Source organism: Chenopodium quinoa, unplaced genomic scaffold (assembly GCF_001683475.1).
Source record: "Chenopodium quinoa cultivar QQ74 unplaced genomic scaffold, ASM168347v1, whole genome shotgun sequence".
Taxonomy (NCBI): domain Eukaryota; kingdom Viridiplantae; phylum Streptophyta; class Magnoliopsida; order Caryophyllales; family Amaranthaceae; genus Chenopodium; species Chenopodium quinoa.
Window position 1 is genome coordinate 17,056,659 of NW_018742204.1, and position 15,266 is coordinate 17,071,924.

General features: G+C 33.1%; 1 protein-coding gene across 1 annotated transcript; it reads left to right on the forward strand.

Moving 5' to 3' along the window:
* The first annotated feature begins 483 nt into the window (after window positions 1-483).
* Window positions 484-5,490, forward strand: LOC110720498. The gene is made up of 5 exons (XM_021899538.1): window positions 484-712; window positions 892-1,965; window positions 2,050-2,199; window positions 3,374-3,559; window positions 5,039-5,490. The coding sequence occupies exons 2-5, from the start codon at window positions 940-942 to the stop codon at window positions 5,117-5,119; spliced, it is 1,443 nt and encodes a 480-aa protein (XP_021755230.1). The 5' UTR covers window positions 484-712; window positions 892-939; the 3' UTR covers window positions 5,120-5,490.
* Window positions 5,491-15,266: the final 9,776 nt, after the last annotated feature.

Consider the following 15,266-nt stretch of genomic DNA (forward strand, 5'->3'; position numbering starts at 1 on the left):
TTAGAATAAGCATAATTTGATAACTCGAACTTTTCTGGTTTCAAAAAGGATTGTGCCATTTGAATCTCGAGCGGTTACACTCAAACTTATTAATCATTCCTCAACTAATGAAGCATCCACATTTAATATCCCCTTCACCCTTGAAGATTCACATTTCATTCTTTAAATGAAATGTAAAAACCAGTCCAACAACAAACCAAACAAATTCAAACTAGTACGGGATATAAAATCCTTACCAATCAATTTCACTTTAATAAATACTTTGTAAATTAAAATTTGTTATATACATTCGAGTGCACCGTACAACCAACTAATCTAATATTAATTTTTGTTCTCCATTTAATAATTAAATGATAAACAATCCTCAAAATGAGGGTAAAATTTTCAATGTGTACAGTACACCACGGTGTATATAACTGTGTGTCGTAACTCGTAAGTACTTTAGTTACCCATAGATCGCAAGTTCGATCCTTTTCCTTCTCATTTTTTTTTTCGATTCCATCTCTGAAAACTCTCACTAGTAAGCAGTCACTACATTTCATTCAACTTCCAAAATCCAAAAAATTAATTCTTAACTTCCAGCTCTTTCCCACCGCCGTCAACCAAACCACCGTCTTACATTCCGGCGGCCATCGTGGCTCCGACCAACGCCGCGCAACCGGTTACAATAACTGCAAACTGGGTTCTTCCTCATCAAATTCAATATTCAAAGGTAAACCCCATTTGTCAATTGCAACTTTGTTAATTCAAGTTCATACATTTTTCTCATTATCAATGCTTTAATGTTGTTTTTAATTGATTTGTAGACTGAAACAATTGCACAATTCCATGTATAAAACTTGATTGTAGCATTAGATTAGAATACTGATGATAATTTTTTGTATTGGCAAGGTGAACCCTTGATTTATTTTTGATAGAATTAGGGGGAAAGGGGTGAAAATGAGAGGAAGAATTGGGTTGTTTATGAATCCTAGTAGTGTAGGAAGCACAACAATTGGGAGGACAAGTAAACTTGTTTTTTGTTCTGCCTTTTCTTCTGCTGGGGATGGTTCTGGCGGAGGAGGTGGTGGTGGTGGAGGTAGAGGGCGTGGCCGAGGTGCCGCCTCGGGTTCTCCTGCTTTTAATTTTGTGGCTGGAATGACTGGTTCAAATGAGGGATTGGATGATTCGGATGAATCATCGCCTCATCCTGCTGGACGGGGGCACGGTACCTCATTCCGTCCTTCGTATAATGGTTTTGTTGCTCCCAACCCACCGGGGCAGCAATTAGGGTTAAGTCGGGGTAGAGGTGGTCCGGTGCAGCAGGCGGGAAATGAAGAGGATTTGCAACCTAAGAGGCCTATATTTCTTAAGAAGGATGAATCAACAGGTAGTAGTGTTGAAGCTGAGTCAGTAGCTTCTATGCCTCGTCAACCCATTGGAGAGAAGAATTTTCCTGAAAATATACTGAATGTATTGGGAGGAGGATCAGGGAGGGGAACCATTGAAAGAAGACCGGTTGTGGAAACTAGAGCTAAGGAAGAGAATCGGCATCTTAGGCCAAGGCAGCAAATTGGTGCTCCTCCCTCTGAGGCTGGAAGAGGGAGAGATAGATCTGAGAAAGGAGATACGGGCTCTGCTGGTGTAAGGAGAAAGTTAACCAAAGAGGAATTAGAGAAGGCGAAAAATAGGGCAGTTGGTATCTTGTCCAAGGATGACGATGGAAAAGAGGGTGGGCGTGCTGCAGGAGGAGGTGATCGGAGACGAAGGGTTAGAAGACTGAAAGATGACTCAGATGAAGAAATGGATGAGGATGATGATGAGAATTTTGCCATGGGTGATGATGCAGATGGTGAGAAGTTAGCCAAGGCACTTGGACCTAGCAGGATGGCTGAACTGTCAGAGGCATTTGAAGACATGAGTACTGATGTCTTACCTGATCCTGAGGATGATGAGTATCTTGAGGCACTTGATACCAACCTTAAGGTAATAACCACTGTTTGTTTTTTTTTTTTTAAATAATTACTTGGACAGGCTATTTCATTTGTTAACTTCACCTTCGGATTGTAGATCGAATTGGAGCCTGAATACTTGATGGGAGATTTCGAGACTAATCCTGATATTAATGAGAACCCGCCTATTCCTCTTCGTGATGCTCTTGAGAAGATGAAGCCATTCTTGATGGCTTATGAGGAAATAGAGAATGAAGAAGAGTGGGAGGTATGCATTATTCTGCTACATTGCATGCTCTGCTATTAGCTTGTCCTCTTCAATGCTATTTAAATCCCTTGTAGATGAGTATTAATGTTTTTTATTAAGAAAAAATTTATGCAAGTTGTTTCTTGTATCTTTGAATTTTGATGCATATGGAATCCTTGATGCTTAGATTGGCCTTTTCCACTTCCCTTGCATTGATATTTGATTTCCTTTTAAATCATCCATTCACCCATCTTCATTTTCTACATGCACTAATTGCACTGTGAGATAAAGCGTACATGTTAAGATAGAAATTAAGTTTAGAACAAACATAGGTGTTTTTTTTTTTTTTTTTTTTTTTTGATAAAAACATAGGTGTATGCACTAGTCATATGGATATTAGATCATTTAAGCTGACTTGTTATGATGAGAAGAAATTTGAACACACACAGAGGTATATGCACTAGTTATATGGGAATTAGCTCTTTTGAAGCCTTTGTGGTATTTGGGGATGACCATGGTTCCTTCACTGAGGCTGACATATCAGATCTTGCCCACTCTTCTCTATCTTTGACTCTTCCTTTCTCCTATGCATAAGTTGTGTCTCTTCATTCTATTTCTGTAATGCGGTTAGTCATACTATCTACTGATCCGTGAACAATAATTATTAATGATTCCGTATAATGAAGTTGAAAGTTATGATTTGCATTTTTAGATAATGAATTCACTGCTGAGTTACCCATGGAATGATCATAATTTGGCATCCAATTGCATTTCCTGACCTGATTTTCCATTTGTCCATAATGGGGGTTTCCATGACAAGGAGCAAGTTTGTCTCTCTAAGGATAGATGGGGGTTTCCATGGCTGTATTGGAAATCGATTCCCAACTATTGGTATTCATTGACTGACAACAGAATATGATTTTAATTCTCTTTTACAGAGTTGGCTTACTTGTATGTATGATTCTAGAGATAGAAGTTGTTTTTCCTGTCTTCTCTATGATATCTTTACACTGCAGATTTTTTTATTCCCTAGCAAGATAGTGAGATGCATAGCTCTTAAGCTACCTGAGTATCTTCTATTTCTAAGCATTTTGGAATGTTTTTTCCTCGTGGCTAATTGTTTAGATGATTAATTCATTCTTCTGGTCCAATATCCATTTTTATTTACTGAAACCTATTGTATGGATTTTATCAGGAAATTATGAAGGAAACAATGGAGAAGGTGCCACTTTTCAAAGAGATTGTGGATCATTATTGTGGGCCTGACACGGTAACAGCAAAGCAGCAACATGAAGAACTGCAAAGAGTTGCAAAAACTCTTCCTCCTAGTGCACCAAATTCAGTGAAGCACTTCGCGGACCGTGCTGTTCTCTCACTTCAGGTTGGTCTGTCCTCCCTTGCAAAGTACATTTTTAGGGTAAATTTTTTTTAGGAGTAACCTTTGGCAGTATAATACCTTAACTTTCTGCTAAATATCTGTGGTGCATTAAGCATTTGAGCTTCAATTCTTTGCCATGGCACATGTATAATATAAGCTTTGAAATTTCTTTTACTATTTTTCTCTTTCTATTCTTACTTCACTAGATCAGAATTGTTAAGATGTTGATCCAAATATATAAAAGCTAAGAAAGTGATATAGATTTTGATATCTCTACCGGGCTCTAAGTGGGATGCTGATCAGTTATTTTTTGGTATGTCGATCGTGGATGAATTTTTAGAAACTTAGTGTCATCTATGTGCATCTACACAATTAAGGAAAGTAAATGTTTCTGCTTTTGATAGAGAGATGTACTAATTATATCATACTCCCTCTGTTCCTAAGTAATATTATTGGCTATATACTAAAAATGGAAAGAAAAAAAAATAAGATAAAAAATCCACCCACCCTGAACCTTACGGCTGTCCAAAATCAACCTGACCTGAGAACAATCTGACCAAATACAAAATGAACCATTTTCTTATCTGACCTGCATGAACACTCTGACCCGCAAGCCCAACCCAACCCTCCAAACTGAACACAACCTGCACCCCTGATTTGACAGCTATATTAGAACCTCACTTTCTCGGTACCTTTTCTCGCTTCATCAAAATTTCTATTCCTCTTGCTACTTTTTCCATCCAGTTTCAATTTTTATCGCATTATAACATGCAAATGCCACTCCATTATAATTATTTAATTGCCAAAGCCTAGCAGGACATTTAATTTGGGACAGGAAGGAGTAGGCTGAAGTTTGTGTGAGAGTCTATAGAGCTGCACGTATAGGCCAACATATTCTATAAGAGGGCATTAGTATGGACTTATTTGATAGATTTAGCTGCTTTGTCTTATTGCATAGAACTGTTAGGGATGTAAGCTTTGTGAAAAGGATGGTGATCACCCCACTTTTGTGCTACTGAGATAATAATGTTCTAGGGTGTGGGGGTGAGAAGAGAGCACATAATCTCTTTTGAACTTCCAAGTGTGTATGTTTGTTTGAGATTTTATCAAGTACAGAGCTTTGTTTGGAAAGCATGTGATGGCTAATGTTTCAGCTAGCATCTGACGCTTTTTTAAATATGCCTGAAACTCAATATTTACTGGATAGTGGATACTACCTAGACAAGCAAACAAACAACATTCTTTGGAGGGACAACCCACCCTGCTTGAACCCTCTAGGAATTTTATGTTTTTCACTCAAGCAGAAATGTACTCGCTTTATTCATGCTTGAGAATAATAGTGTTTTTTTTTTATTATTAAGCTGCATGATAGTGTTTATAATCTTTTAAATGATCATGTTATCTACTGGTTGAACTCTCTTTTAAAAATGTGGTTTCAATCGTTAATACACAGTAGTAATATTGAATTAATCTGTGATGCAGAGTAACCCAGGCTGGGGATTTCATCGAAAATGCCAGTTCATGGATAAGTTGGTGCTGGAGATTTCCAAGTCTTACAAGTGAGCAAAATTATTTAGCCTTGTTCGATTACTGATTGGCTGTTTACACCCTACAAGTCCAACAAAATCATGTTCTGGACATTGTAACATCCTTTTCCTAAAAAGGAGGATTAGTTTTGAATAACCCTTCATCCATTTACAGCTTTAGGAACTTATTTGTACTTGGTTGTATCTTTCCAATGTTGCATGTCATTCTTTTTGAGGCAAAATTTCATCAATCAACATGTGGGCATGCTAAATTAGACTTATATCGTTTGTCCATCACTTTGCAATTTTGTTGTTAGCTATGAGCCTATGATAGGCAAATTCGAACTCGTAATCGATTGATAGATTTGCTGAAATATAGAAGGGAAAGAAACTGTTCAATTGTAAGCATCAAAGTTCTTGAGACTGACCTAGTCTCTAGTTGAAAGACTTGATTTGTTCTTGGGCTGTCATTGTCCTCTTTAATGGACCAGGAAATACAATATAAATCATGCAACTTGTTAGGTCATTACCCAGTCAAGTTTGGGTCCATTCATGTTGCAATTTACTCTATTTTTATTTTCTCAAACTGGCTGATTTTGATACCTGAATTTCCAATTACTCCTTATTTTATTACCGCCAAGAAACCAATTCATAAAACCCAGTCACGTGGGATTTTGTTACGCCTGTATTCAATGTGTAATTAATTATAATTTAATTTCAGTTTTTTTTATAGTTGTATAATTAAATATATTTTCGATTGAATTTTACATTGATAAATGTGATTAAAAAAAAGTGTGAATTAATTTGGAACGAACAGAGGAAGTATATTTCTAGATACATTGTTATTGCTTTTGCTGTTGTACATAATAATTTCAAATTTTAACATCATTACTTTTTCTCATGCTTTCATTAGTGTTAAAATTGTTTAAAATAGTAAAATGAAGATCACATATTTGAAAAAAAAAAAAAAAAAGGGCATAATAACAACAATAATAACAAATGTATTTAAAGTAAAAGAACAAAACATGAATAATAAAAAAATTAATTTTCTTATGATCTTTTTAAAATAAGAAAATAGGGAAAAATAAAAATTAAATTAGTTGCTGTCGTATTAAACCACTATCTAACGTACTGTCGGGGGCTTAAGAAACATCACTCGTTTTAGCTATACCCAAAAATAACTCAGTCCATCTAAACATTCCACAAAAGCCCAAAATAACCTATGGACCGAAGCTTGGATTTATTGTGCATATTTCTGCGTAAAATAACACTCGAATTATTTCATAGTGGTCCAACACGTTGGTTGAACTATTCGCCTCCAACAAAATTGGCTAATAGATAAAAATTCACATGGTTTATGAATGTAACAAGGTTTTCGCCCGTGCGATGCACGGGTGGTACATAGATGCGTGAAAGTGATGATGAAAGACGCGTTATCTTAATAAATAGTCCCGGTAAATAATCGAAGTATAGATTAAGATTGTTGTAACAAGGAAATTTAAAATACGTGATCACAATTGTATATAATAAGAGGACAAAGTAGTTACGCTTGTAATTCACATTGCAAAATCCGTTGAAAATTCCTTACAAAGAAATAATAACTTTCTTATCAAATATAGTGATGGATATTATTTTACGTCCCCAATTTTAGCTCATTCAAGTCCTTTGTCATCCCTTGTTGCTAAGAATATAAAACAAACTAGATATATAAAACAAACTATATATATGCATACACTAAGTATGTTTAAGTGAAACCTAGGAATTAGTAGTATAAAAAATTTATGTGATGTTTAAACTATATGCATACGTACAGCCTTACATGTTAAGAGAATTTAGCCAAACTATTGATAAATTCTTCTAATTGCCTTCTGTAATCTAGCTGTTCCATGACATATTCTTTAGCAAGAAGACATGCCTAGCATAATATTTTTGGTTAATTTTTAGTTGATGTAAACAAATAACCTGACTTTTCTCTTCAAACCATATTTCAGCTTGCAGTAATTAAATAAAAACCCTCAATTATCAAGGTAAAAAAAACATATAATTATTGATCGATCCAATTTATTCATGACCTAAAAAAGGCGTACATAAATGGATATGGGATTCATTGTTACCATATTCCCTACAACTAACCCAACTACGAGGATCAAGATATAGTTTTAGTGACAGGGGTGTATATATTAAAAAGGAATGTAATAGATAAGGAAAAAATCTCTATCAATAACACATTTAATTGGTAAGGACTCCGCCACCATTTTATTATATCAACACAATTTAGTGAAATCAAAATTAAAGGAAATGGGAAAGAAAGAAAGAAAAGAAATGATGGGAAACAAAGGCAAAAAATGAAAGAAATTGACATGTAACAACAGATTAAACGTAGTGGTAACATAGTTGAGCTCACTTCATTTTAGTAATTATCCAATTCTATCTTTGCAATTAACAACACTACAAGACGCACAAGTAGCTGAATTTGTATCATCATCACTTCATTCTCAGAATTACCTAATACTGCTATCTAACCTTTTTTTTTTTTTTTAAAAAAAAAAAAAAGTATTATCAAATCTCCAATTATAGAAGTATTATAGAAATTGCCAACGGTATTGAAATCATAAATTAGGTGATAGACATTTGGTAGAACTATTGTATTCTTTCATCTTTTACGACCTCTGTTTTCTATTATATGCAACAAATTAAATGGGTAATACAGAGACTTTGTGAGAGATAATATATTTTTTTGTCGTTAATGATAAGAAACAGAGATAGTATATGGAATAAGATTAATGTCAAAATAGATAAAAGGTTAATTAATAAGTTAATTTAGATATAATATGGATAAGGAATTCCTATTATATAAAGATTAATAAAATTGTATAAAATAAGAAAAATGTTAATTCTGATAATTGAGGTCTTATACGAAGCATAAGATCGATAAAATAAGTATTTCAATATATAATTTATACCGTAACTAATAAATAAGACATGTACTACGTATGTAAAATTCCGGTGAAGAAAACACTATGTCACTACCTAACTCCCTACGATAAAAATTTAATGTACTGTAGACTGAGCTAAGCTCAATGGATAAAGAGATGATAATAGTATTACATGTGATAGAAGAATAAGTACTAAGGAAATGACAAGTTTTGCATGTCTAATGAGAGGTTTCTTAGTTTAAAAAGCGGAAGAAAGTGGTCAAGTCCAAAGATATAAGTTTCAAAGTTTCAATTGTAGAAAGAAATCCACATACGTCATCTAATCCTAGAGAATTAATTAGATGTTTAATGTCAAAGCTTCTAGACACACTATACTCAAATTATACATTGTTGGTTTTTTTTTTTTTTTTTAAAAAATTATTTATTTATTATTATTGATATTTTTTGTAAGCTCACTTTCATCCAAGAACAAGGAAGCAAATACAATAGCTAGAAGACTAGCAATTATAAGGGCCTAACTAGGATGACAATCATGACATGTATCTGATTACTTTGGCCTTAATTTAGTTACATAAGTTCCCATTTAGTTGCTTTTGGTTATAGCTTTGGATGTTATATACTTGAATTTCTATGAAATTTCCCATCCTTAAATAATTGGTTTGTGCACTCGGGTACACAGCCTATGAACATAAAATTCAAATTCAAATAACGTACATACAAACTAAAACAAATGAATATGGACCGACCCTAAAATAACATAATAAGAAATAAAACGAATGTACATAAATCCAAAAATCAACAAAAAATGTAATGTATAAGTTGATTGCAAATAACATGTCTGATCTCCGCATTGAAAACTAAAGAATACTTTAAAAAAAAATCCAAAACACACACGTTCATTTTTTATTCAAAAATAAAATGAACATGATATATGGGTCGTATTATTGAAAAATATATAAATTAAAAGAATATATAGCTCAAAAACAAATAAAGAACCTATAATTCCAAATCAGAGAACACGTTTCATATTTCAGTTCAGTTCATCGGTGAATTCACTTTAGCTTTAATTAGTTCAATTCAGTTCCTAATTTTCATCTCTTATAAACAATTCATTTTAGCTCATTTCAATTCAGCTCCAATTAGTTTAGTTCAGTAAATCAGAACAGACTCTAACTTGCACCTTTGAAGTGAGTAAAATTTTTTTGATTTAATATTTGAAGTTCGAATTTTTTTTGGAAGTTTTTTTTTTTTTTTTTTTTTTTTTTTTTTTCTGACATTGAGTTTTTTATTCACGCCTACAAAATTCTTGTAGTATTCAAGTTATTACTTCTAAGTATTTGGATATCAACCAAACCATGACCAATAATATCATGTTTTATTCACCTTATATTCATAATTAATCATCTTTCACCTTATTTTGTGGGATCCAATTATAAATAATATTTCGTAATTTTCTTACATCCTATTCTCTCCTTCAAATATGAATAGTACGAGTGAACCGTGAATAATCATTTTTTGAATTTTCAGTGATTTTTGTTTTACGGGTTTTTTTTAGTAAAATTAGGGAAACAGATACTCGTATAACCTAGGAGTAGTGGAATTATATTTTATAGTCACTAGCTAGCATATACTAAGTTTATATGATACTTGTATTGTAACAAGGCAAGATCGAGAGAGGTTGTTACCTATTTAATGTTATTACGTCTAATTTTAGTGAGGGCAGTTCAATGGTGTGCTTACATTTATAATTTGATGACGAATCGTAAGTTGGTTTATAATTTCACAACAAATTAAATCTCCTAATCTTTCCTTTTTTATGTCCTAAACCTCCAAATGCAATTTTTTTTTATCAAAATATAGAAAAGAAGCCATCTTATGCAAACCAAATCAATAGTAGGCCAAATTAATTAAGATTAAGTCTTTGCTACAAATTCTTTGGTTGAAAAAATCTCATGATAATTTTCTTTTATTGGTTGCTTGGAAATAAAGTACCCAATCAAACATGAATCTCATTAGTTATACGTAATATAAATGTACTTTTAGATGCTAATTATTTCAGCATAAACGTCACAAATTTTTTTTTTTATATAATTGCTTAAACATCAATTCATATACCAACTTTTTGGTATAATTATCTTAAGAAAATATATATCAATAAAACCTAATACTAATAAATCAATAATACTTTTATTTTTTTGTTTGATAGTATTTGTTTCTTTATTTTTAACATTTACTTGAAACCATAAAATGCAAATATTAAAAATGATATATTTGCATGGATAATTAAGAAATAATTGCATAGAGACTTGTACACAAAAGTAGTATAGTGTAGTAGCTAGATATTATTATTTTTGGTCCCATAAATACATGAATTGTGTCTATTATTTAGAATCCTTCAATTCTTTACCAAATCAACTGCTCAACTAGATTCCATAATCCATTTCTAAAAAGAAGGTTTAGTCCCACCTCTAAAGATGACAAAGATTGCGCACAAGGCCAAACGAGTCTTATTCCAATGTGTATGTAACGTTAAAGTGTGTGTTTTATGTCTAATTTGATGTATAATTTGACGTTAACATTGAAAGAATTAGAAACAAGAGGGAATAGATATTTTCTTACAAGCACTTATGTAACGTTATTTCTACTTACTTTTAACTTGGCTTTTTAAGATCTTGTTTGTGTTTGTGTTTGACTTGAGACCCGTAACAAACACTCTTGAACAAATAATGAAATTACTAGACTCCATATATATTATTGCACGTCCTTTATTTTATAAATGTTTGATAAATAAAGGACTAAGTCAAAGTTAATATAGTACTCGTAATTTTTTGATGTTATGTGGGATGTTTGATTACTCTTGAAATGAATTCTCTATATATTAATGTTTTATAAATTTTACACATACCTAATTGAATATATTTGTCGGCAAAGATTTGCATTGGAGATCGTGAAGGTCAAAGTGTAACAAATAAAAAGAAAATGCAAAGCGTAACAAATTGCTTTACACATAAGAAAGCACATTGTCACATAAGAGTTTGTTTGTCATAACTTATTTTATCTTGTCTTTTTTCAGAAAATTAAATAAGTTCAAACAAATTCAAGCAGTATAAGTTTTGATACAATGACATTAGTATAGGTATTTTGAAATAAAAAAAAGTTGAACCAAACAAAGTCTATAATCCATTAATCCAACATCAAAATTCTTTCTATAATCCATTAATCCAACATCAAAATTCTTTCTTACGGAATATATCATAAATTTTGTATGTAACTTTATTAGTTTCCATAACTAATGAACCTTCATTTTTACATAGGGAATGAGCTTGCATGTTTTGGGTAATGAACAAGTTTTAGATCTCATTGACTCATTCTACGGTCAAGAAGTTAGCCATGTTGATAATGAAAGAGAAAGAGAAAGAAAGATAGCTTGATTGGAAATATACTTCATATGCATGCCTAGCTAGTTGCTGATACAAGCAATAAGCTAAGTTAATCTCATAGAAGAGTGTGTTAACTGTTAAGTACACACTTGGATTTCATCAAAGACATTTAATTTCCATGGTCTTCCTATTGTTGAAATTCAATTCAATATGAATTGCATATGATCTTGGAATCTTTATGATCGAATATGATCATATAGGATCATTTTCAAGTATATCTCCATCACAAAACACATTTCTATCCGCACGTAATTTCATATAAATTAAAATAGGGTAAGTTCAAACATGATAAATTGAATGAAATAAGTTATGGGCCTTATGGCATTACATACGTGAGACATAGGCTCTGAACATAATTGTTTATAAGATAAGGAAATTAAGAACTGAGTTGAACTGAAATTAAGCTGAAGAGAATCGACCCGTAGTGAATTTCGTTTGATTTTTAGTTGTCTCTTAGGATAGCAAATGGGAGCACTCTCGAATAATTATGTGTAACATATAAGGATATTATTACTAGCGAAGAGGTATAATTAAATGGTTTTTTTTTTTTTTATTGGTTGTACTAGTATATGAGGTTTACATATGATACCCCTATTTTGGTTAAGAAATGCATGAGGGATGTCCTTTTTTGGTAACTAACAAGAGTTGGCTCAAGTGGTAAGCAATTTGATGTTGCTTAAGGGAGGTCTCGAGTTCGAATCTCACCGTATATGTAGAAACTCTTGTTGAGAGACTTACCCACCGTAAGCCAGGTGTGTTACCCGAGTCGAATCCGGATGTAGTTGGAGCTAAGCTTCGGTGAATCAGTTGGGCATTTTTTAAAAAAATGTCCCTTTTTGGTGCAAAATCTTTAACATACACTTGCGGAAACATATCAAAATCATGGTTGGGCTAAACAAGGTATGTAAAGCTAGATTGAAATTTGTGATGCATGGCGTTAGGCGTATCAATAATACTGTTGCATTATTTGCTTTTTTTAAAAAAATAGTGAGTAGTGGAGGTTGTTAGCATGCTGAAATATGCATACACAAAAGACGTGATTGAAACCTATGCTTTTTGCACATACTCATTTTATGATGTCACCTCATTTCCTTGTTGTAAAATTATTGCCTTTTTCTATTAGAGCAATCATATCATTGCACTTCCTTAGTCCTTAATTAATTATATATATATGCTCTCTCAAGTTATATTCAGAATAGATGTGAGAGATCGAAGAATATTATTAGTGACTAGTGAGATTGAACGTAACGTAATGTAATTTTTATTGGAAGTAAAGATATGAGCTCCCTATTGACATTTAAAATATGAGGCGGTGATCCAAAAAGTAAATTTAGGTAAACAACAAGAAAGGAGTAATCTTTGGTTAAGGTCCTTGTTTATGAGAATTTTTGCATTATACAAGCATTATAATCTGAACTGAACTGAATAGAGATAAAATGAATATTTTATGAGAAAAGGAAATTAGGAAATGAAGTGAATTGAACTGATTGAACCTGAAATGAACTGACGTGATATTTAACAATTGTTTTCAGTCTTGATGTTAAAATTAAATTTGTTACTTTCAAGCTAATTAATTAAATGATGGTGATGATAGAGTATATAAACCTATCATGGACGTCAACCATAAGTTTAAACTTTTGGTTTAATTAATCCTCTAACATGGTATCAGAGCTAGCGTGACACAAAGGTCGGGTTTGAATTTCATCCACTCCTCCTTTCAAAGTGAAATAAATATTAAACGCTGGGTATGGAGGAGCTCATGCTATATCCACATTTCAAGTCCAATAGGGCTCTCATATGAGGGGGTGTGAAGGAGTATATAAACCGATCATGGACTTCACGCATCACCTTAAATTTTTGATTGAGTTGATCCTTTAACAGGTGATGTGATCTTATATTTTGGCAATGTAAAGGATGGTGAGAGCCAACGTTTGATTTTAAAATGTTTTTTTTTTTTCTATCTTGTGAAATTGGAAGTTATACATTATGAGTAATGACATAACATTATATCAAGATTAAGGTTAAGTGATTTTATTGCTAGAAGTGGACAACCTAAAGACCCAAATCACATCCACCCAATTGGCTCAATAACGTTGCACAAATCAAATATTTAGTGGTGGTGTTTTTTCTTTACTATTTTGTCTAATCACGTTTTCCTTCCGTTTACTCAACTTCTTTAAATAAAGCCAAAATTCAAATTATTTTTTAAAAAAAGGGTAAATATCATTACATAGTACGGAGTACAAAACATCAATGTCGACTAATCAAGTGTATAATTTATAATATCACAATTAAGGGTCCGCAAAAGGACGATTTGTACCAGTGGCGCTACAAGGCAATATATATATGGCATTCATATCATCATTAATTCATTATCATTATCTCTTAATAAATCATTGTAATGAAATTTATTAAAGTTGCAAACTTCAACAATCATCGTCTTTTATAAGGAAGATTTCATAATGATATTGAAGTTTTAAGTAAATTTGTAAGAATTGAAAAACCTATTGTTATTACACACTAAGCTAGTCACTAGTTCACTACCCATGTAATGCAAATTTATGCCATTCACATGTCTCATTTTCTTCATACCTTTTTAGTTGAGATATAGGTGATGTTGTATTTGATTAGAGTGAAGTAATGATCAATGAATATAAAGGTTGTGAAGGCAATAAATTAAGAAAATAAAAAAACTAAACACACTGACACAAAAGGGTTTACATGGAATTGGTTAGCCAACTAGACCTAATCCACAAGTGAGGAATTCAATTCACTATAATGGAGAAAGAACATGATGAATACATAGAGCTGGCATGAGCCGGGCTGGCCCGCAAGCGGCACGGGAATGGGATGGTAGAGGCCCGACACGACACGAGCGGTATGGCACGAGGCACGAGGGGTGGGCTATGGGCCGTGAACAAAAAAATAAAAACCCAGCAAGAGCCCGCCGGCGGTAAGAACTTTTGACCCGCCAACACGACCCATAATAATAAAATTAATAAAAATAAATATAATAATTAATAATAATAATAATAAATAATAATAATAATAATAAACGAACCATGACAATATAAAAAAAATATATATTAAAATTAATTAATTAATAATAAAATTATTTACTACCTCCGTTTCATATTTTTTGCAACTTCAGAATATTTTATATCTTACAAATAATACCCCAAAGTTGCCAAAAATATGAAATGGAGGTGGTAATTAATAATAAAAATAATGGGTTGGCACGTAGGTCGGCACGACCCAGCTCGTCAGGCACGTGGGCCGCGTCGTACCGTGGGCTGGGGTGTGCCGACCTGGTACGGCACGACCCGCCATCACCCAAGCCCGGCACGACACGGCACGACCAACCTCCTGGCATGATGAGACACGGCCAGCGGTAGCCCGGCATGGCACGATGCCCAGCTCTCTAATGTGGCATGACGGCTTTGAGGCTTCAATATGAATGATCACCTAACCACGGTCTTGATTGGAATATTAATAGATCGTGGAACCCTAAACAAACAATCCTAAATTGCTCCCCGAGTAAATTCCTAGTAGCCGCCATATGGAGAAACTAAAATTTAAAACATTACATAAATCATGCCACAAAGATGTAAAACCTTAAATCAGGGCACAAGAGAACCAAAGGTTGCAAGCAAGCTTAGATGTTGCACACAGTTTTTTGCGCAGCCTACGCACGCAAGATGATTCTCTGCTAAGTGCTTCATTTTCAGCATTTGTGATTGCATGTGAAGGTTTGCATGCCCAGAGTTACTCAAATATGAGTTATGATATTAAGAAATTTTGACATGAC

Coding starts and splice junctions, on each gene's coding strand:
- LOC110720498 (XM_021899538.1), top strand. CDS start 940: ATGAGAGGAAGAATTGGGTTGTTTATGAATCCTAGTAGTGTAGGAAGC. Junction 2,200..3,373: donor AGAATGAAGAAGAGTGGGAG/GTATGCATTATT, acceptor GGATTTTATCAG/GAAATTATGAAGGAAACAAT. Junction 3,560..5,038: donor GTGCTGTTCTCTCACTTCAG/GTTGGTCTGTCC, acceptor TCTGTGATGCAG/AGTAACCCAGGCTGGGGATT.